At 39.8% G+C, this 23516-nt stretch overlaps 1 protein-coding gene across 1 annotated transcript; it reads left to right on the plus strand.

The window, feature by feature from the left end:
• Nucleotides 1-260: 260 nt before the first annotated feature.
• On the plus strand, nucleotides 261-23328 carry DLGAP5 (DLG associated protein 5). The gene is made up of 19 exons (XM_076345718.1): nucleotides 261-299; nucleotides 3323-3573; nucleotides 4867-5075; nucleotides 5543-5635; nucleotides 6616-6700; nucleotides 8804-8908; nucleotides 10075-10145; nucleotides 11825-12120; nucleotides 12536-12657; nucleotides 12740-12869; nucleotides 13269-13354; nucleotides 13970-14130; nucleotides 15650-15742; nucleotides 16926-17145; nucleotides 18308-18557; nucleotides 18903-18960; nucleotides 20363-20531; nucleotides 20932-20984; nucleotides 22021-23328. Exons 2-19 carry the CDS (start codon nucleotides 3333-3335, stop codon nucleotides 22141-22143), a joined length of 2565 nt encoding a protein of 854 aa, XP_076201833.1. The 5' UTR covers nucleotides 261-299; nucleotides 3323-3332; the 3' UTR covers nucleotides 22144-23328.
• The last annotated feature ends 188 nt before the right edge of the window (nucleotides 23329-23516 follow it).

Raw genomic sequence — 23516 nt, forward strand, 5'->3', positions numbered from 1 at the left:
GCCTCCGCGCCCGGCGGGCCTCGCCTCCCGCACTCCGCCAGCCAATGAGCGGCAAGCGCGAAGGGGCAAACGCTCGACGTAGCCAATGAATATCGAGAGTGGCCATGGCGGATGACCAATAAGCAGCCCGTTCCGGGATTTCGGCTCCGCCCATCAACGGTCGGCCGTGAGCGGGCCAATGAGAACCTGCGGGCGGGTCGGGGCTGGCCAATGAGCGTTGCCAGGCGAGATTTGAAAGTGAGCCGAGGCGGGCCGCGTTGCGGGCGCTGAGGAGACGGCAGCCTCGGGGGTCGGCGCAGGTACGGCGGGGCGTGGGGGGCCGGCGGGAGCGGGCCCTGGGGCGGGGGTCTCGTCCTGGGGGCCTGGCAGCGGTGCCTCCTCTCTGGGCTGGCCTGAAAACGCGGCGAGGCAGTGACGGAGAAGGGGCCGAGGGGCCAAACCCGCGGGGACCCTTCAGAGCCACCATGGGAAGCAGGGGGCTGGGAGGCGGTTGCTCGGCTTAGCGTGATCCCCGGGGCCCCGTCCCGAAACCACTGAGTCGAGACCTTACTCAGTACCTAAACTTGCCGGGTTCCTGCTGTCAAAATAGCCATGTTGGCAGTTCCTGCTCCGCTCCGTCGCTCTTCGGGCTGAAAACGCCAACTGCGCGCCCAAATGTTTTTTGTATCCGTATTACTCCGTTGGTTCTCCTGGCGTTGCTGGTCAAAAGTGATTCTTTTCCCTCACTGTTTTTTTTTTATAAAAATCAACCCTATAGATTTTCAACTTTAATTTTGGTGGTACGTGCTAGGCAGTCCCGAGTCTTTCCTTTCGTTTCAGCCCTGTGTCCCTTTCCTGCTACTAGTCTTTACTCGAATTTATGCCAATTCAAAATCAAATTAATCTTCTAGGCACCTGTTTGGGCAAGGTACTACTCAGAAACCATAACCTGGAAAGAAAAGGAGACAGGTATCTTTGTCCTAAAGAGATGTTTAGGACATGGAGCATGCCATACATTTTTAACGAGCCCAAAAAGGTCAGGGGTAATCTGTTGCGTTGCTTTTGCTGACCTGGGATATGAGTTAATAATACCTTTGTGGGAAGCCCTCTCTGTACCTCTGCTTACGTTGTATTTGCCTTCTTCAAGTCTCAGATGAATTCTGCTGCAGGATTACTTATTGCAAGGTAGATCACTTGCTCTTGAGGCTTATTCATGGGAGAAGGCCTTAAGCGGACTTACGCTACAATAACTAAGAAAATATTGTTCAAAGTAGACGGCAGATCATAAAAATCCTTTAAATGTGTTAAATATTTAACAGTGTTCAAGGCAAACGCAGCTCTCTGTAAGCTTGCCTGATAGATAACAATGTCTATTCTGTGGATAGGGAGTATGTTACTTTCCATTAAGGCACTGAATTAAAAATTGTGTGTGCACTCTGAAAGGACTGTGGCTGTACTTAAAGAGCATGTTTAAGGAGTCCCAGACACAGGGAATTTGTCCTGCAAGTCCACAGAGGATGAGGGTAGAGACTTGATGCTAGCTGCTGCTTTTAGAAATTATTTTTATCCACTGGGCCTAAAAAACCCGCTTCTTCCAGGAGGTAGGTAGTAGGGATATATTACCACTAACCGTTTTCTTTATGGTGTTCCGTGGGAATTACTAACAAGATCCGTCCAAAGATGATTATTGGAGATGCTCATGAACTAACCTGCCTTAATCACTTACATGTAAAGCAAGGCAAATACGACCTGTGAACTACAGTACAGTTAGTCTGATCATTTGCAATCATTATTAATTAACTGGCATCTTTAATCAATTTCTGAAAGTCGGAAGGTAAGATGCAGGATGAAATGTAAGATATTCACAAATCAGGTGGCACTGACATGCACCAGCTTTTCCAGGATTATGCGGAAGAGATCCAGTCTCTGATTTGAGTGCTTTAAGCTGAGTTTAGCTTTTTATTCCCGTTCGCTCATTTACACTTCCACTGACCATTTTGCTCTCCTGCGGCGCTGAATGTATTGGAAAAAAGCAGCAAAATCTACCCATTTAGATTTCTGACTCATATGTTACCTCCAGTGTCTATTCCAAGCACTTCCAGATGGTTGTGCAGGTACTGTTGGTGCTATGCAAGTCACTCAGTACATGAATACTGCCATGAAGTGGGGCACAAGGAGCTGCCGCTGCCAGCAGTGATGGTATCTGAACAGACTTTGCCTGTATTCCTTTTTTACAGTAGCTCAGTCTCTCCTTGCTTGCTTTTTCCATAAGTATATACAGTTTAAGAGTACATTCTTATTTATTTCTGTACTCTTTCTGTTTATTTTGGTACTCTCTTTCTTCTGACATTTGGGTTTTTCGGTTAGGTTGCTGGTGGTGTTTTTGGCTTTTGGTAGCAAATGGAGGGGGAGGGGATGGACTTTAAGAAATCCTGTACACCCATTGTCAAGGCTGATCTTTTCAGTCCAATTCACTGATGATTTCTTTAGCTTGATCAAAACTTGCCGCCTTGAAATTAAGAACGTCAGTAAATTATGTTCTCAATTTACTGGTCAATGAGTAATTGTTGGCTGCTTAGTTTAGCTCTATCACCCTCCTTACTGTAAAGCTGTTTTCTATAAGCAATGGAAGATGAGATTTCTAAAAGATCCTGGTTGAGGTGGCAGGCAGAGTAAGGCCAGTCGCAAGAACTGATCCTGACCTCTCTCCAGGAAGAAAGCATGACAACCCTCGACACAGCAGGCTTCAGCGGGATGCAGGGGATGGAGCTTTTTACGTTGCTGTTAGCACAACACGTACAGACCAACTAACATTTGCATCTAGTGTTCCTTAGGTTAAAAAAGTAGAGAGAAATCCTGCTTGAAATAAATGCTATTGTATTGCAGTTGCATCCTGGAAACTTGGTTGGGAAATGGTGCCAAGTACTCTGATGCATGACAAAAATGCCTTGCCGTCAGATAGGGTATAATCTAAATGCTCAGTGGCAATGTTGCTTCCAACTATTGTCCTACAACCTTGTCATTTACTCGCTTGTCTCCTTAACATGGAAAACATCTGTGTTGAAAACAGACCAGCAGGACAATCCCTGGCAGTGACACAGCGTCCCCTACTAATTCTGTGTCAGACTTGTTGACCACTTAACAAACAAACTAGCCCCTTGAATGCATAAAATAAAGAGAAACAATGAAGACTAAGTTCTGAAATTGTCATTTGCATTTTCTCTGGTACACATACAGAAACGAAGAACCTAGGGCTTTCTTTGTTCGGAACATGTAAACTCTAATGAAAAGGGCAATACAAAACATGACAGCTTTTTTCCTCACCGTGATGATTTTTGTCTAGGGTCATCAAGATGGCTGCTACCTCCCAGTTTGCCAGTCGATACAAAAAGGATTTGAGTACAGAAGCCCTCAGAGCAAAAGTTGCTCGCAGAAAATCAATGCTTCAAAAGGAGAACAGACACAAGTTGTTTGAAAAGGGCAGACAGTTTGGATTGGCAGATGTCAACGTTCAGCTCTCGAAAGAGAGGGGAATTTCTCAACTAAATGAGACAAGTGAAATGTGCTCTCAAGAGAACAGCAGTGTAAAACAGAGTAAGTAAAGACGTGTTATAGAGCTTTTTTAAAATTCTTAAAAATGTCTTCAAGTAGATTTAGTAACATTATCACAGGAACCTAATTGCAGTCAATGTTTTAATTTGAAGTAAAGGTTTAAGATTTAAAAAACAATTACTACTACCAGTTCTTCTAACTGTTAAGAAAATAAAGTCTTGATCCTCACTGATCCGGTGGTATGAATGAGGCTTTGCTGTGATTTGTCTGCAGCAGCTAAAGGAAGAATGCATTTTGCTATTAATATTCAATGGGAAGTCTCTTAATGATTGCTTTGTTCAAGAAGTGAAAAACCCTGATCTAAAATCTCTTCTAACATATAACGGGTGTCCGTCATGTACTTAAAGCATGCTTCGAAACGGGTAATTGTATATTATAATTGGGTATATATAATTATAAATGGGCAAATGCATGGTACAATTTTATTTTAAAAATTGCTAGTTTTTGATGACTTATCTTTCCTCCCAGAAAATAGGGCCTGCATATATACTGAATCCTGCCTCCCTGGCTCTCCTGGATTCTTACGGCCTGGGGAATTAAGTCAATCTTTAAAAATGTTAACAGATTTCTTAGAAGTATTTTCACCTTCAGTGTTTTGATAGCAGAAGATTACTGGAGGAAGGCATGCAATCCCTATGTGATCCTGTCAAACATGACATTTAAGAAATTTATATCTTGATTATGTTCAATAAATTTTAACTTTAGATACTAATTTTTCAGATAGACACGTAATTCAAGTCTGGCTTAAGGTTTTATTCTTTCATATAACTTCTGCTTCATTTATTCTCAGCTTGAGGCAGACTTTGGTATCTAAAGCTGACCTAAACTTCAGCTTTCAATGACATTACAAGTGTTTGAATAGAGAAACCGATACAAATAAACTAAATAAATAGTTAAAGTGTTAACTTTAATATTAGTAACCGTGCAGGAACAGCCTGTACACTGTAAAATGGATATGAATTTACAGCATCCCTCAGGTGCAGATTTGGGGAGGTGTATTTGCAAGTTGAAATTTACCATTGAATACTCTTTCAGTGGGAAGGGTTAAAACAATTAGGAGAATTTAAGCTTTTAGCAAGCTAATAGATCACAGGTATTTGCATTGTAAGACTTGAATTGAAACTTGCAAGCACAGATTCCAGTCTTCTGCTCTTTGACTTGGTATGTTCCTCTTCTGTCTTGGAAAAGTTTTTTGAAATTTTCTGACTTGCTTGTTGTTGGCTGAAAAACGTCTTCAAGATTTTATAACATGTCTGTCTTCCACCTTTGCTTCAGAACAACCTACAAGTGGAGCCACCAAGAGGATTAATGAACGCAAGGAAATGCTCCAGCGCTATAAAGAAGAAAAGGAACTTCGGAAACTGAGAGAGCAGAGAGAGAAAGCAAAAAAGGGGGTGTTTAAAGTTGGGTTATACAGACCGACTGTGCCTGGATTTCTTTCACTTGTACCTGAAGATCCAGTGATAGTGAAGCCAAGAGAGAAGGTAATAAGAGTAATATTAAATACCTAAATGAAGTATGTGTAGCATACTGTATTAAAACTTCTATTTGTATACAAAATCATGTATATGTTATGCCAAATAAACAGTTTATTTTGTAAATGCTTTATAAATATTTATTTTATAATAAGCAACAATAAGGGAGTCATTTGGCTCATTTTTTTAAAACAAAGCTGGAAATAGTACTTGTGATATGTTGATTTTTGTATTTATGACTGTGTTCTCAGTTCAAAAACTGGAATGATTCATCCACAAATGAAACAGCTAAGTTATTTTAGAACTGGTAACTTGTTCCTATTTAGTCCACTTGACTTTGAAAGTTTTTCAAATTCTACTGTTGACCCATTTTGCACAGGCGTGTTGCTTTTCACACTTAGGCTTCTTGCCCACTCTAAGAGCGATGGGTGGGGAAAGGACTATGTTAACTCTTGTTTCCTTGGGGATGTTTCCAGGCAGCTCCTGCTTTCTCCGGGAGGATTACTCGATCAAAGGCCAAGAACCAAGAAGAAAAAACTGCGATACCAACTGCATCTAAGAACTCTATGGTTTGTTTTTTATATAAAACTTCAGCAAATAAATTTAGAGAAAAGGATGCGATTATCCTTCAGACCATAACTCAGGGTTGTTTGCTTACAAGCTGAATGCTGCCTCTAAGGAGGTTTTCCTGGTGAGAAAGACAAATTAGATCAGAAAAGCTTTCAGCAAGCTGATAGACCTTGTTATGCTAGTTTGAGCGTTGCGCTGAACTGAACTGCAGAGAGTTTGATTAGGTCGGTACAAAGAGAAAAGTGCACAGATCTTCTGGATCAATTTTTCAATACAAAATACTGTAGTCAGCAAGGACTGCAAATATGTGTAGAGGTAGTAGAGAGACTGAAGTTACATACTTTGGTTTTGGCTTGGAGAACCAGTGCATCTCCCTTGAATGCAGAAAGTCTGTCATGAATGTAGATTACAAAGAGTCAGTTCGTTCTTCACTCAAAAATCACTTCAATGTTGGCATAAATCTTAGCAGTCCCTTCTGCTATTACTTGTATAAAAAAGTAGGGGTGTTTTGAGGAATTTCACCAGCAATAATCTGTAAAAGAAGCTGTACTTTGAATCTAGCAATCTTGCCTTACAAAAACTTGAATACATTTGAAGGGTTTCCAGTTGTAACTTTACAAAGGGACAACTGAGTTAATATCCCCGCCCCCCCCCCGAAAACTGCTTTTTAAAACACAGAATATGTACTAAGATGCAGCAGTAATTGGCACCTAGTTTCATAGTTAACTGAAACTATTTCTTCAACATTTTTCTGCATTCTTTTTCTGACAAATTCTTAAGTTGGATAATGCATGTTAACGCATGTCTAAAATGAGCTATTTTAGTTATCCTTAATTTCTCTTTACATATTAAAGCCCTTTGTGCCAAATTATTTGACCATTTGTTTTACTGGAGCCTAGGATAGAAAGATAAGGAAAGCAATTAGGCCGCTTCATTTCTGGAAATCTGATATTTCACAAGAAATGATCTTCTCTTGTAGGTCTATGCCAAGGGGCGTGGCGTGTGCCCTACACAAGCAGGACGTAAACAGATGAGTACAGACAAACCAGCTGAAAAAGACAAAGGTATGAAAGTAGTATGATCCCTACATCTGTCTCTGAATCTGAAAGGACTCTGCTGTTTGGTTGTTGTTTTTTTTTTCCTGAATCAGTAGTTGTGACATTATGGGAGGGAGGCAAAGAACATCTTTGGGAGAGATCCGCAGTACATTTTTGGGTGTAGGAAACAAGGAGGAGTTTTTAGGACGGCCATTTCTACTACGACAAGGGCAGCAGCTGGCAGATTATCAAGCGCGTGGCTCTAGGTATCGCATGTACTTGTTGCCTCTATAGGCTGGGGGAAATGGAGTGCAGGATACTTAATGCTGTCCTGGTTACTGATTATTCACCCTAGGAGAGGGAAAAGAAAAAGGTCAGTAGGCAGAATTGCACGACTGCTAGCTGCCTGAGCATCTGGAGCTGTGCAGAGCTTTCTGTTTGTCTCTGGGAAGAGTATCACATGCATTAGCTGCTGCTGTTACAGAAAAGCAAGTGACTTCACCTGGAAAGATGAAGAATAGCTGACATAAGTAAAATATGCATTTTCCTTGGTATTGTGGGTAGCCTGAAAAAATGCTGATTGTATGAGCTGTAAATATTTTCAGTGAAGTCCTTCTTCTGTCTGTACAGCAGATACGCTCTAGATGGTCTCTAAATGAAACTGCTTGTGTAACTCAGCATTGAAAAAGGTTTAGAAAAGGCTAGCCTACCAGTAAAGCACATTAGCATATAATGTTGGAGACAGGAGCCCAAACTTCTGATGCACACTAGTGCAACCGAGTAAACGCGTGATTGTCGTCTTCAGTAAATGACAAGTACAATCTTACGTATTCGTATTTTACAACAGCCCCTCCTGTATCTGTCGCTTTCTCTGTGACAATTACATACATTTCTTAAGAAAACAGCAACAACGAAAAAAAACAACGCATGCCACCTTTATGGGAGTGGAATACTCTTGATTAGAAATTCTTCCTCATAGCACAGTGATGTCCATGCCTTAAGTAGATAAGGCTAAGTCATGTGGAATATCGACGTTAATGCAAGATATTCTGTAATTCAGAATGAAATGACTTTCGCATCGCTAATTTAATTAAATCAGCAAGCGGCAGACCTTCGTTTAAATGAATTTCAGTAGTGCCTCTGTTGAATACTGAAAAGATCTGTTATCAATGTTTGATATAACAATTAAAACATTTAATTTTTGAAAAAATTGTCATCCACTAGACTTGATTATTCCTTTTTTGCTGAATCAAGAATATGCAGTATATGTATTTAAACACTAGTATAAAAATGTTAGAGAAGTGAATGTTTGGGTAAATCAAATGTTATAGTTATTTATCTAGTAATTTTTTTCCCAACTTGTCATTCTAGCTTCCAGAGAATTGCAGCTTGACATTAAAAACACGAATAGCATTAACAGTAACCAAGTGGGGCTACTAGATTTCAGGCAGATGTAGAAAGGGAAGGTATGACATAAATTTTTCTGTGCAGGAGAATGCTATCATTTTTGAAGGATATTAGAAACAGTACTAAAATACAAAGATGAAAATGATTAAGATGGGTAACACAGTGCATGAACTTGTCATATTTTATAAAATATTTTGGGGGCAATTTGTCTTAAGAATACTTTGTTAGATTATGTTAAAGTCAGACCTTAGAATACTTCCATATAATGACCAGGGCGTCACTTTGTTACACAGATGGTTTGCTTAAGCTTCCAGCTGTGCAAATAGCCATGGCAAGTTATTACTCTGGAAAGCTTCATCTGTAAAATGGGGATGATGTGGCCTCCGATTGCAGGGAACATTGAGAAGGGTTCCTTAAACTTTGTACATGGCATCTAGCACACTGGTACCTTGATGGTACTGAAAGTACTACTGTACAACAAAACATCTTCAATCCGGATCCTTCAGAGCATTGCCTTGATGCCAGGGCTGACCTGTGCTGTCCATGTTTAGCACCGCTTGCACTGAACTGACAAAAAAAACCCTGTTGATTCTGGCAAACTAATGCAGCTAATAATTGCTAGTGCACTTTTCTGATTTCTACAGAACGTAAACTTTCAATTATATTACTTGAATGCAGCTTCTTATTAAGTTTTGAAACCTGTGGAATTAACATTTCTTACAGTGTTGCAGACTGCAGTCCAGACGACCTCAAATGTAAGAATCACCAGAGCAGCAGCCTCTGCAGCTAGGCAGATGCTGAAAACAACAGCTGCTGCTGCTACTACTGGTAAGTGAGGCAGTGAATATAGTCCTGCTTGTGTAGCTCAAGCCTGATATGTAAGTATTTGGAATAGTGTGCTGTAAAGAGATACCATCTAGTACTCGATAAGTGAGCACTGGAAACAACATATGTATGTTTACATGCTGCTGTTAGACTTGTTGTCAAATGATATACTAAGACAGCTCTGTTGTCTTTAGGATCTTGCTCATATCTCAGGCACTCTGTTGTGCTGTAGAGATACACATCAGCTTGTTCTGAACTGTCTTAGTACACTGCATTCTGCTGTGTAACTATCTCCTTTGAGTAGATAGACTGTATGTAAATCATGCCAAATTGTCATGTAAGAAAAGGACTAAATACTATATCACTTAGACTCTCATCTGGAACTCTGTTGCAATATTTAAATCAAGATGTTGAAACCAACATTGGACAGTTTCCCGTAAAATCCATCAGTGTGGAGCATCAATATCCATATGGCAATTATAAACTGAAAGAACAGAACCAGAACTGGTGAAGATTTGCTAGTTTGGTGTATCGCTATTTAAGGACATACGATTATTAAGTCTGTGACCAGGAACAGATACCTCTGGAAGAGATGAGAGCCTGTGTTCTTCAGGTCAGGAACTGCTCTTCGTCCATGTTTACCTGTTTACCAGAATAGGGGAACATGATGAAGGGGAAATTTTTAGTATATCATCTTCTTCTCAGGATATTCTCTAGAATGTTTTGCAGTGTCCCTTGTGTTATATATGGCAGAATTTAACCCCTAGGCTGAAAGCACAGCTCTGTTAGTATTGGTTTCAACTCACCCACAGAAATCCTATGCCACATAGAAATTAAAAATCTGAACTCAGATTGGCTTGACATTATCTCTTCAGCATTTAAGGAAATAAGGTGACTTTTATTTTTAGTGTATGACAACATCTAAAGACTAATGACTTAATGAATCTGTTTTCCTTTCTTGGTGATACATCTCTTAATAGGCTGTTAAATCCTAGGCCAGTTTTGAATGAACTTTTGCAATTTGGTGTCTTGCCCTCTAGCCACCTCCTGCTCAAGAAACAAAACAGTCTCTCCCTGTCTCTAACCGCTGGACTTTTATGGCAACCTTTTGGTGAAAGATTGTCTTAATCAGATGCCTTTTTGACCTTTCGGAGTTTCTCTCATTCTAGGTAACCAGTCACAAAGAAAGACAGCGAATGTAGGAAAGCAGAAGAGAGCAGTCAAACCTGACATCGCGGAGGTAGGTCGTCATTTAATATTTGAAATGGAAGAGCAGTAAAGCTGATTTAAGAACCAATAACAGTGTAATTGTAGCTCAGATACACTTGTGTTCAAGCATAGAAGTAATAAGTTCACTAATAAGCTAGATTTTGGGAAGAAGCTGTATGTATTTATATTGCCATATTTTAAAAATTAAGATCAAATGTAGTTTGCTTATATGGATGACTTGATTACTAATCAAGATCTGGACGATTTAAATTAGACAAGAAGTTCTTACATGACATATGTCATGTTTTAAGTATTAAAAAGAAAGGCCTGCTTTGCTGGTTTTATCTAGCATTTGTAAATTTTGTGCAGTTCATTCCTTTTTGAAACATACTCTGAACGTATCCTTTTCATGCTACATGCTAAGGTAACAATATGAGACTTCAGAAGCTAAGAAATAAATGCGGTTTTAGGTTTTGAACCATGCAAAAATAAAGCTGGAAATGTTATTCTCTGCAAGGTAGACATATCATCATTAAAGGCAGTCATTGTGGTTCTCGGTGTCACTGCTATAACAAAACTTTTCGGCCTCTACATAGAGACAGCAGTATGTGAATTCATCGTAGCCCTCCAACCCAGGTTCCCAAACAATTTGCGTATGCATTCATGCGCTGACAGTCCTGTGCGAGAACCATCAATTATTTTTCTCCTTCTTTGCACTCCACCATTCCCCCTCACCTCGTGTCTCCCTCATGCCTGCCATCTCCACTCCTGTTTCCGTAACTGCAGCTGTGCTCTAGTATTATCCTGAAACTGGTGGAATTGTGCGCAAACACTGGCAGGAGGTAAGAGGCACTTATATCTTTGCTCAGGTAGGTACCTCTTCATGGGCAGGAGTTGCTGTGTGCTGCCAGTTGGTAAACTCTTGCTGTAACCTCAGTCATCTCATTACAAGAAGTGTGTTAGAAGTTGAATTCGAGGCTTACATTCCAAGCAGGGGTATCTAAAGTGTAACAAGTCTTACAGTGGACTGAAGACGCATATTTTCTTGAAAAACAATCTTAAGCTCTTTTGGCTGGTTTGAGCTAACAGTATCTCAATATAGGTATCTCAGAAATGCATTCTGTATGACCATCTGGTCACTCATCTCATAGGAATGTGGATTCAACTTATTGATTAACTTTTTCTCCTCTTTTAATGACATTCTGTGGTCCTAACTGCACTTGTCTTGGGCTGCATTCCTCAGCTATCAGCTTGTTTTAGCTTGTTCTTCAGTCTTTGGATTAGAGTATGTGTATAAACTGTGATTATTCAACAGGCCTAGTTGGATTTGGAGCCAGTAATTCTGCTCTTGAGGAGCTTATCACCTTAAAGCATTTTTTTTTTCTGGCAATGGGAGCAAGCGTTTGCTAATTTTAATTAGTGTTTTGGTAGGTGAGGTGTTCTGCTACTTTCGGCCCTTCAGTGGATCGCTGTACTCCTCGTAGTGAAGTGCTATCCCTGTAGAATGATTCGCAGGTGTCAAAACCAGTTGGGTTTATTGGTAAATCATGACTTCTGTACACATATGCTATTGTAGAAAGCGACTTACCTGAAACTGTTCCCTTCCTGATGGCTTTCAGACAGTCATGTTCTAACTCAGCCCATGCCTATAGTAAACATTTTACTGATTTGATAATGTAATGTTCGCTTTGTCTATTTGTGCTGTTATAGGTAACTCCTTCTAAACATGAAGTGGATAAAATTGCTCAACTGGATCCAGCGATGAAAGATTCTGCAGCTGATTCTAAACATTCAGTGTCAGTAGACAGTCAACAGGAACAGACCTCAGTGGAAAACAAAACCAGTTCTGCTCCAGGGAGACCCAGAACACACTCTTTTGCACCTCAGAACTTTGTGTTTCAGCCATTAAATGGATTAGCGACCTACAAAGTTACACCCATGACTCCTTCTAGGGCAAATGCATTTTTGACACCTGATGCCTTCTGGGATTTTTCAAAATCTCCAGTGTAAGATTCTTTCTTCTAATGGTCTAAAATGCAAGTGAACCTCTCTGTGATGCTGCAGAAAACATCACCTTTCTATAGAGAGATTCCCTGTGTAACAAACTGTTGTGTTGAAACACCTGATCGTCGAGGTTGCTATTGTTGCTTAATCAAATGTGGACTTAATTCAACAGCAAAGAAAGCTATGTAGTCTTTAATCCTGTCTATGCTTTAAAGCAAAGCAGCTCCATATATCAGGGACTCGTGCCATATATATCTATACACAGATTTATTAATTTTAATAGGAATTGCTTGTGTTCTCTGGTGTTGAATGTAAGATAGCCTCCCAGATGGGGCATTTTTGTGTGTCTGGCCATATTTGATGTCAGTTTCTCAATGTGTCTTAACTCTAAATGTACTTTGTTGTTGTTGTTTCCAGTAATATAGTTGAAAAATCCAGTGAAACTAAGGCACAAGAGCCTAATTTAAAAAGTCAAATTTCACCTGCTGGTAAAGGCATTCAAGAACAGCAAATCACTACAAGTTTGAAAGGAGAAAAAGGTATGAAGTTCACTTTTAGTTTATTGTTCTAATGTTTTTGTTTCTCACCAGATTCTGAACAAATGCCTTTCATGTTTTTCAGCGAGTGAATCAGATGAGAAGACTTCCATTCAGAGATCAGATGAAACAATTCCTGTCTCTACAGATCTAACAGCGCTTGAAATGAAGTCAGATGATATGAGAGAGCAAGAGCATGACGTGCCTTATTTCAGGTTTGCGTTCATTTGTTTCACTTCCTTGTTGTCCCTTCTGAGGTCCTTAACATGAGTAACGAGACATCTTGGAAAGACTAGCTTGTGGTGGTTGGTGTCTGTCAGCAGTGACCTGAGTAGGCACACATTCCTATGTCCCTTTTTCTGTTGCTGGTGCAAGTAAAGGATATAAAATTCTGGAGACTAACCCCCTTGTCCTAAGGAACACAAGCTTGAAAGCAGTAGAAAAGAAGTTGCATCTCAGCCAGTCAGCAAACTAAAACAGTCTAATGGCTTCTGCTCAAAGACAGCGTAGCTTCTCTGAAAGCAAAAGGATAGTAACCATTAACAGTCACGAGTAGTGACAGCAGTTAGAAATTCTCCAAAACCTGATCTTTTTCAATACCCCGTTATTTTTAGAAACATTCTTCGGTGTGAGACAGAGAGGCTGATGTCTCAGTGCCTCCACTGGGATGGAAAATTTGAGCTGGACATTCCAGAGGATGGTAAGACTAAACTATAATAGGCACTAGAAGGGGTGTTATGGTGAGTGAACGGGACAGAGGGGAAGTACGTGTATCTGAATATATTTGCAAAACAGCACTGTCTACAGCACTTAGTAAAAGTTGTATTAGATAAAGTTTAGAGTTGTATCTGCCTCAGGACAAAAAGGCATGCTTTATCTCCTAATAATAAAACTTACGTGTAGTGCTTGACGTGATAGCGATTGACACTAAAGTGAACAAAGTGCGTATCGAAATAGATTTCTGTTGTCAGTTTTAAGTATATTTAAACGTATGAACTTTAACCAAGCTGATTTTTTAAAAATAAAATCAGGTTTTAACGTAGAATAAGTGTCCTTACCTGGGAAAATGAAGATGACTTGTCAATGCTTAACCTAAAGACTTACGGAGATGGTAACCTTTTTCTGAAAGGAGCAAGTTTAGAGCAGTTCAATGGATAGGTATGCTCCATCTGAATTGTATTGCAGGTCTGCAATAGGTGAAGTTAGTTCAAACAAGAAACAAATTCCAGACTCTTCAAATACTTACTGAAATCGATTGTGAAGTGACGGATTATTCCAAGATGTACTTTCTTTATTGTTTTCTTGTTGCTATCAGCTAAAGATCTTATTCGCACCACAATTGGTCAGACAAGACTGCTCATAGCAGAAAGGTTTAAACAGTTTGAAGGACTGGTGGATAATTGTGAATTCAAACGGGGTGAAAAAGAAACAACGTGTACAGACTTAGATGGATTTTGGGACATGGTTAGTTTTCAGGTATGTACTTGCATGTTAACCTACTAGAAAAAAGTTGATGCGGTTATTTACGAGCAATGGATTGAAACTATTGTTTTATGTAAAAAAACGCAGGTCCTTGTTTAACACTTTCTGACGGTGAATAGTATCAGCTGGTATACTACGATTTATCATCATTCATGGACCTGTTCATCTGTTGTGTCTCCTTGTGGCCTATCTTGTTTTTCTCTGGAATGAAGGCGTGTAGCCAAGTCTTAATTCTGGTTTGGAGTGAGGATACAGTCACAATGTCTATCAGGACTGAAAGCTAGGAGCTCTTGGAAAATTCCTGGAGCTCACCTGTAAAGTAGGGCTTCCATGCTTCAGTCTGAGAATAATGCAGAAACTACAATAACCTTATTTAGGGGTGAGCTTAGGCGATAGAAAACCTTCAACTCTGTTTCTCTTTTGATGCTTCCATTGGTTTCAAAATGAAATATAATATTGTAAAAGATCAAAATAGCTCTCGACAGTATTTGTGAATCAGCATTCAACAAAGGAACTTGTAACTAGTTAAATCAAATGCAAAGATGGATTTATTGTTAAGGTCCTAGTTGTAGGTCTTTAATTCCCTCCAGAAAGTGTGAGGGTTTGACCTGCTTATACATCAGAGATATTTGAGGGCAACTTTGCTAGAACCTGTAACTTGAATAACAGGGTTTACCTATGCTTACTATGTGTCTGGGAGCAGCTCAAGTTTCTCCTGAGCATCCCCACCTTTTCCCTTAGATAAACTTGAGTAACAGAATTGCTAACTCTGTCCCTTTTTGCATTTGTTGTTTGTGTCCTCTGAGTTTCAGGGAGGATGTAAAGGACTTGTCACTTCGGTGACCAGTCTGTATATAAGCCTTGTATGGCCTTACTAGCAAATGAGGCAAGTGTCTCCGTTACAAAGCCGAAGGAGGACACATCAACATGTGTCCTGCATTATCAGTCAGGGAGGAGGTAATGCTGCAGAGCTAGTTTGTCTCTAGTCACAGGATGTCACGAACAAGCGCAAACTGCATCAGGAAGCTGTTCAGGCCAGCAGTTTGAAAGAGCAAACAAGCTTGGATGATGTGTTTCCTACATAATGGAAGATTCGTGCTTGTTTGGTGTAAAAACGATCGTGCAATGTGTTCTTTTGCATTCCTTAAATGCGACCATTGTCAAAGTGCTTAAGTTCAGCACCAGAACAGGTTGTAAACCAGCTCCTTCATTTAAGATGTTAGATCTTACTGAGTGATTCTATACTTCCCCTACTAACCTTTAAACTACAGAAATGATACCAGTCCTGTCATCTAATCTGAAGCTTGTGAATGTTAGCGTAACCTTCATGTCAACTGTATGACAACATTTAATACTTAATATCAGTTGGTGGTTTAATTTGCTTCTGTATTTAAAGCAAAAGTACTTAAATGCATAACTATGCTTAAATTTGTTACCTGAAATCTGTTGTGTTCTGTTGTGAATCTGAGAAGTCTTGCAAATTAAATCCGGACTTTTCTGGGATTTCCAATAGATAGAAGATGTGAATAAAAAATTTGATAATCTGAAGAAGCTTCAAGACAACGAGTGGCAACCACTTGATGTCCCAAGCAAAGCAATTGTCAAGGTATGAATAGCCCCTAAAGCGTGCCTCCTAAGGCATCAAGATGCAAACAGTGTGTTGAGATACCTAAAATAACTAGTAAGCTGCTATTGCAGTAACGAGTACTCTTTTTAAATGGAAGTTCCTTCTAAAGCCCTACTCATCTTTAGATGTTAATGTTTAAAAATTCAGGGAAATTCCTCTCCAGATGCACCCTTCTCCCTTGCATCTTCCAAGTGCCCCTGTATTAGTTGGTATTTGTAATGATAGTTGCCTCTTTTGGTTAGGAAGATTAGAACTAAGAATTAACAATGACTCTTTTGGAGTCATTGGACTCTTTGCTAGTTAAGGCAAGTCTGTTAAATTTAGAATAGAAATTTACCCTTCAGATGTAGAACACCTTCTGTGGGCCACTGGTGTTGGCACTGAATTAACTGAAAAGGAAACCACGTGGGAATTTGGCAGTGACTGCCAATTTTGAGCTGAGTGCTAAATTATAATGGTGTCCCACTAATACAGTACCATGGGTAGCATTATACTACGAATTCTCTAAGCATAAATGGTTCTGACACTATCCAAAATAAGTTATTGCAAAATAAGCTTTAATGTAGGCTATTTTAGCTACTCTTTGGTTTGGAATATATAGTTGCTTCTAACGACTGAATATCAAGTCATACTCACATTGCCTAAGCTCCATCCTGTTCCTTGAGACTGCTCAACTAATCATAAAAGCGATTTGAAGGTCGATAAGAAACTCCAGGCACAGGAAACTGGAAGGAACGTAGTCTGTGTGAGCTGCCCATAAATGTCAGAACCCTACAGATGGTACAAGGCACAAAACTTCCTTTGAAAAATTGAATGCCAGGAAAGACTTCACTGGCTGGCTGGTGTCTGTCCTGCCGTTACTTTATCTCCCTGCCACTAGGAGTCCCTGTATCCCACTGTTTTAAAAAATCCTAACTCTCATTAGAAAAAAATTATACTGAGTATTTCTGAACTGCAGACTTAATATGAAATATCCTTAATATTGTCATCACAAACTAACCTTAATAGCTGAATGGCAGTCCAAGAGATTCTGGGGATGAACGGAGACATCTCCAGCATGCCTGTTGCCGTCTCTGTGTGGCCAGCAGCTGCGTCGATATTCATGTGCAATTGCTTCTATCTGAAGCTTCCAGAGGTGACCTAGACTTTCTTACAATTTCAGAAAAAGACTATTCCAAATGGAGTGTCTAAACCAAAGCTGGGAGCGGCTGGAAGAACTGCTGCCCGAAGCCGGCTTGCTGCTATAAAAGCAGCTATGAGGGATAAAATGAAGCATGACGGAGCTGCTGATTGTACACATCAGGAGAAGCTACCAGAAGTAGAAAATGTGGTTTTTGAAGCGGGATTTTTCAGAATTGAAAGCCCTGTGAAAACCTTTCCAGGTGGGTGAAGCTTAATCGTGATTTCTGTGACCTGAAAGTACTGAAGAGAGTTTAGCCAGTCTCATTGGGGAGAGGAATTACGCTGTTTATACTGGATACAACTCCAGTACTGGACACAACTGGTGGTTAATTACGTCAGGGATCCAAAGTAAACTGTTCTACATGAATGTACTGATTTGAGTGATTATGGCAACATGAAATCTCTGCTTAGACAGAGAGGTAAAAATGGCTGGTTCATGTTTTTTCAGCGCATGTTTAACAATCAAGTTTTAATCTGAGTGTTCCCGGATTTAGCCGATGAACCTGTTCATCCAAGTCAATGCAGGCTAATGTCCTCTGTTTGTAAGACAGGAATTGGGATTTTTTTTTTTTAACTAAATCTCTTGCAGTGCTGTCTTCAAAGCTGCAAATAAAGTATACCTGTAATCTGTATTCATGTTCAACAAGATTGTAGCATAATTCCAGTCTGCTATAAAAGCTGTTTAATAGGGGTTTTTTGAGCAGATGCTCAGAATATAACTTTATTTTCAGTATCTATCTTACTGCAATCTATGTGAAGCCAGTATTTTCAGTAATCCTTGACTCTTCAGGAGCCATTCTGCTTCTCTCCCATTTCTAGTTCACAAATTTACTTTGAATTTCCCATCTTTTTTTTTTTTTGTGTAGATCTCTTTCCTTATCACAAGACTAGCAATTTTTTCATATGCCTCTTGTTAGTAGAGGGGACCTTCTGAAAAGCTTTGAGCTACGCTGGGTTTAAGCAAGCTCTAGCAGAGAATCTGTTATAAGAATCAGTTCTGAGTCTGTGTCTTTCTAATTCTATTAAAATTATCTAATGTAAAAGATGGAAATTAATGGCAGCTTTCACTGGATGGACTTTTTAATGAGAACAGCAAGTCTCATTATTTCAGGTTCTTTGTGAAGGGATGGTCATTACTAAATTGCTTAGCTGGATTTAAGGTAGTTTTGTGACTTATTGACCTACTCTTGTCACCTTTTTTCAAATTCTCCTTGCAGTGTATATGAGATTTCAATGTAATGTTTGTATAAGATAATTCAGCAAGCAGAAAACAATAGTGTTCCCAGCTAAAGTCCAAACAAACAGTTAATTTCATCTTCTGGAAACTGCTGTAGTAATGAAACATTAAACGCGCTTTTTCAGGCTTGCTTTCAAAGGCATCTTGCAGATCTTCCCAGCGGACTTCTGAAAAACTGGCAACTCCAAGATCATCCAGTAGAGCTTTTCTTCAGAGCATTCCTTCTGTTCTTTCTAACCCTGAGGATACAACTGCAAAACAAACACCACCAGTGCTCGAAGGCTTCCACCCAGCACAAAATTTGAAAATGCACCAATTTCCTGCTGGAAAAACTCCCCCACTGGAAAAACTCCCTGGTGGTTTTCTTGAACAAAGGTAGACGTGTTAAGGCAGCTTTTAATTAACTTTGTACAAATAATTTTATAGTTTTAATTGAAATAATTAATATTAGTACCCATTAAATGTTACCTTCCAATTTGGCAGTGGTAAAGGTTGCAAAGTCCTTGTGTCCTTTACTTCCCTCAAGCAAATATTAAGAGCTTTGCCCAAATGTAATTTTGCTGCTGGGGTAGTTTATTTTTTTTGCCCAGAAAATTTGATATATCTGACCAGTGCCAAACACGCAAGCGTAATTGCACAGCAAATTGTAAGATCATTGGGTAAGTCAAAAGATGATTGAAGGTGATTGAGAAGAATGAAAACATTTTGGTTCCCTTTCAGCGTTTCTGTAGTTGCAGAAGAACACGGTCCTGTTGCTGGCACAGCAGAGGGAACTAAGGTAAGTCATGCGTAGTTCATTTATGTGCTTTAAATATTTTATTATTATTAGCAAAAAAAAAAAGTTCTTTTTATTAGCCCCAGATGCTTGGATTTCTGATCAAATCCTCATTTAGATATCTTCTGTATTCCTCAGGCTGGTGCTTTTTCCTTCTCAGTATGGACGTGGATAGGGACTGCTGCAATTTGGGGACCTTGTCTAGCTCTTTGGGAGCTATCTTTTGTTGGCTGCTGTATGATGACACTTGTTGCTTGGGCAAGCAATGTTCTTTTGAAGTCCACTACCTGTTTTCTGGTGTGAATTTTTTTTTTAAATGCTTCTGCATTTGGGGACCATGACTAAAGGCAACAGCAGTATTTAGCTCTCTGGGTCCTCATGCTGCCACAGCAGAGCATTGGGCTGTTACACTGTTTAGAGGTATAGCAAGAGCAGTGTTACTAATACCAGTATCAGAGTTCACAAATCCATGCCCTGAAATATTTGAGGCCTTGGTGCCACGCCTCTGTTTGAGTAGCCTTAAAAAAACAGGATTGTGGCCTCCATACTTCAGATGGTACTGTGCTAGTCAGTGAAAGCCAGTGCTTTGCAGTTAATCATCCTTTAGTAGCTTTCATTGGAAATGGAGGATCTGAATTTTATTTGTTACTGCTTGGATCTGTGCATGACTACAGCAGTCATTTCCCCCCCCACCTCCCCGAATATATAATATATATTAAAAAAATAATAATAATCTTGGTTACCAATTTGTTCTTATGCCTTTTACTTCATCCTTTCCCTGTCAAATGAGAAATTGCTTGTTGGTGATGTCGCTCTCTGGGGAAAACTGTGGTCATCTTTAACTTTCAATATTGCTGATAGGTTTTTCTTGAGGTAAAGTCTCATTAGAGAACATCCTCAGAATGTTTTTGGCACTTTAAGTTCAAAATCTTCTTTCATGTGGAAGAACTTCCTTTATAGTCTAAGAGATTATCAAGCTTACAAGGGTGTTTGGGAAATAGTTAATGTGAAATGGATCACAGTGTTAAGCTGCGAGCCTTGCCCTGCCTGTCCTTTCTACAGTGTCTGGAGTTAAAACCCTGTCTCTCCTGAATTGTCTATAAAAACCGCAGATTAGATGTGTGGACTTGGTTTGACATAACAGGGACATGCTGGTTTCTGTAAACTCACATCCCTTGAATGTCCTGGCTACCTTTTCACCTTTGTGCTTTCTGCATCAAAAGCTGACAAACTTCCTTTTATTGCAGACAAAACAGAAAATAAGAAAGCTTCATAGTGCCATAGGTGCTGCCTCATGTCTGTCTGATTTCACTGATGCTTTTCTTTTGGCTCTCTGGGAAGCAAATAGAGCTACTGCAGACAGCCTCTCGGAGGGCAAGGAACAGTTAAAATTCCCCCTTTTCAGGTGCTGGAAAATTCTAGCAGTGAATTAAAAGTAACGGATGGCATGGAAGAGATGGAACTATCTGCTGCAGAACAACAAGGACAAGACATTGTCATGTGCAGTCCGGAGAAGGAGACCTGCACAGAGACTAACTTTTCTCAGTCTGGAGAACCAAAAATACATCAGACAGGTGCATATCTTAAAGCTGCTTAGTATAGTTTGTGCGGTATTGCTGGGGCCTTATGATTATTCTAAAGTTTTATGATAGTCTAAATATTACTCTTTGAAATCACTGTCGTTGTAGCTTGGTTAATCTATGTATGCTGTTAGCAAAACCTCCTTCAGCTAGTATGACTTACACATGCGCTGCGCATGAGCAAACAGTGCCCCTCAGATTTTTTCTGTGTAGTTTCCATGTGATATGTGAAGGAGAAAGCTAATAAAAAAGGCTTGAAGTAGAAGTAGATCCAGACAGTTTAGGGGTTTGGGGTTTTTTTTTCCCCAGTAAATGCAGAAAACAATACTGCTTTTCCAGCTTTGGCAGCATCAGACTAACTTTTTTAAAAAAATGAAATATTCTTATTTTTCAGATGTTTCATGTAGTGATTTGACGTCCATTGAGAGCAGAAATCCTTTTGATATGGTAAGTTGACCTTCAGGTTTATTTGACTAAGACAATCTGCATGTTACAGTACTGTTAACCTTTCCTACAGAATCAGTTACTGCACGAAGTAAATTAAACTCTGTAAGATGTTATCAAGCCAATTCATATAACTTACTCTAAATACAAGCCACAATTCCTGTCTCCCTGCTCGGGCTCACTCTGTTATTCCTTGTTGCACATGATGAGTGTAAGATGAGTCAAGACATTCATAACAGAAGAATGATTCTTATCAGATTGATCCTTTAAATTACATTTCTTATGAATTTCCTTGTAAATATTTACTAATGTAATGAATGGCCTGGCCTTTCCCTTCCACTTTCTTCTTGGGGTTTTCCAGGTCTGTCCCATCCCTTTTTTTTCTTATAGCTTTGTCTTTTAGAGCTGGAAGTAAGATTCAACAGGGAGAAGCAGGTGTGTGAAAACTTTCGAATCGTTACAAGAATTTGGGTGTACGGTTTCCTTGGTCTCATGTGGAAAGTCCTCTTTAAAATATGGATTAGTGCTTTAAATGGACCACATCTTCACTTCTTGTTTTATGTCTGGAAATAAGCTTGCAAAATTTCGCTTGGGAAAGTCATGGTACTTACAGTGGTACACGATTTTGAACGGTGGCTGTTGCTTTGAAACGGTATCGTATATAAGCGAGCACATTGTAGTATACTTAGTACATCTACTGCACCGCTGCAGGTTTCAGATCTGCCTGACGGATCCGTGCTTAGCTTATTCTAAAGCTGCGATGTGTCCACAGTACTGAGTGAGAGGCAAGAGAATTGCATGCTTCTGTTCCCTTGTCAAAAGCATTTTCTGCTAGTTTTTGTCCCACGATGTTTAAGTGGCCTCTCAAGTAGGCAGGCACCTGACCGACATAAGCAGTTATTACGGTTGGTCTGGTGTTTATATAGATGTCATTAGAGAAAGGGGAATTTGCTATTAGCTGATTTCGTGTGTCGCTGCAGTAGTGTTTTGCAGAGCAGATAATTGTTCCTCAGATGCTTCGCTCTGATTTCTCCCACAGCCAATGCTGGATGCTGAGCTTCCCTTCACTCCAGTCAAGAGCAAAGCCCAGAAGTTTGCAGCAGCTGAAGCGTTCAGTGACCTTATTGTATTTTCTCCCCTTTCTCCCTCTGGGGAAAAATGAAGAGCGACTTGAAATTCAAAATGTGTAAATTATAGTAACAAAAAAACCTCACAGAGGATACCTGGAATACAGTCTGCTACCCTTGAACTGTGTTCTGAGTGAGTGAATACCTGTAGTATTTTGTAGTGGAACTTTACTAAAATATTTTGTAACGTTCTATGGGGCAGTCATCATGCGCTGTAAGTCCTGCTGTATATTAGTAGCGGGGTGTTTGCTGGTTGTACCTGCTGTACCCAATGATTGCACATTCTGACTACAACCTGAAATATTTTTATTTTTGTATGATTTCATGTATTTCCTGTCTACTTCGAGTTGTGAAACTCTTCAACTTTAAGCTTTTCTGTCCTGACCTTACTTACCTCATGAATTATTATTAGAAGATGCCTATCAGACTAGCTGTACCTGTGCCCTATTTCTGATGCGAGGGCACCTTCTGGGGGTAAGACTCAGCCTGTTGCCTCCCCCGAAGCACTGTTTCATACTCGATCGCCGTTGTGAGGGTACTGTTGCACCCTTAGGCTCCAGCATTCTGTGCCTTAACAACTCTGCCTGATCAGCAGATGTGGCAGGGTTTGATGCATGTAATTCTTTCCTGTGGGAGTCTTCCTGGTGTTAAACGACCACTTGCTTTGTAATAGTAGAAATGATCTCAGAACAAGGATTTCAAAGTCAGATAATATCTTTTCCTGGCAGTGTATTAAAATAGGCATTGATTATTATTTCCTTTAAGGACACAGCTCTCTACTGAATATCTTGTTACCTTCAAGGCAACCCCTATTCTCTCTTTGCTTTTTCATGTGAAAATCTCTTAACCTCTTTCTCTGAACCCTTGACATGTTAACCTCAGCCTCTTCTCGCATCTTGTTCCTTACGCATTCTCTTATCTGGACTGTAATATATTGATGCATAAGGAGCATGCCAGTTATACTCTATATTTGAGTAGTAGTATTAGAGTACTGCCAGTTGTTATATTTTTAACAAATACCTGACTGGGCTTCTTCTTGTAATGGTGACCTTAGTGTAATACACACGTTCTTCCACTAGCCTTTATTTTAAACCAAGCCAAGGTAATTCAAATCCCTCAGCAGAAAGCATGGCCACTACAGCTGGGGGAGCTTGTCGGGCTTAAGTTTTAACCTGGAAGCTGTGTACTGATTACACTGAAATAAATAGAGGAGAAGCTAATGTGACTTGGTGTTACTGTGCTGGAATCAACTTTCTTCATCACTAAACTCCAGTTACAGGGAGAGTTTCAAACAGATAGCTCTTAATGACTTGCCTGCTCTGTTCAGTCATCAACACTGTGCAATGAATAGCGGTCACGAGGGATTTCTGACATCTGATGTATACGCTTAAGCCGATGCCAGCAGCGT

Source organism: Aptenodytes patagonicus, chromosome 7, assembly GCF_965638725.1.
Source record: "Aptenodytes patagonicus chromosome 7, bAptPat1.pri.cur, whole genome shotgun sequence".
Lineage (NCBI taxonomy): Eukaryota > Metazoa > Chordata > Aves > Sphenisciformes > Spheniscidae > Aptenodytes > Aptenodytes patagonicus.

Excerpts from the sequence above, each read along its gene's own strand:
- DLGAP5 (XM_076345718.1), top strand. The coding sequence starts at position 3,333 with ATGGCTGCTACCTCCCAGTTTGCCAGTCGATACAAAAAGGATTTGAGT. Across the intron at positions 5,076-5,542 it reads TAGTGAAGCCAAGAGAGAAG|GCAGCTCCTGCTTTCTCCGG; the intron begins GTAATAAGAGTA and ends GGATGTTTCCAG. Across the intron at positions 17,146-18,307 it reads CCCTGTGAAAACCTTTCCAG|GCTTGCTTTCAAAGGCATCT; the intron begins GTGGGTGAAGCT and ends GCGCTTTTTCAG.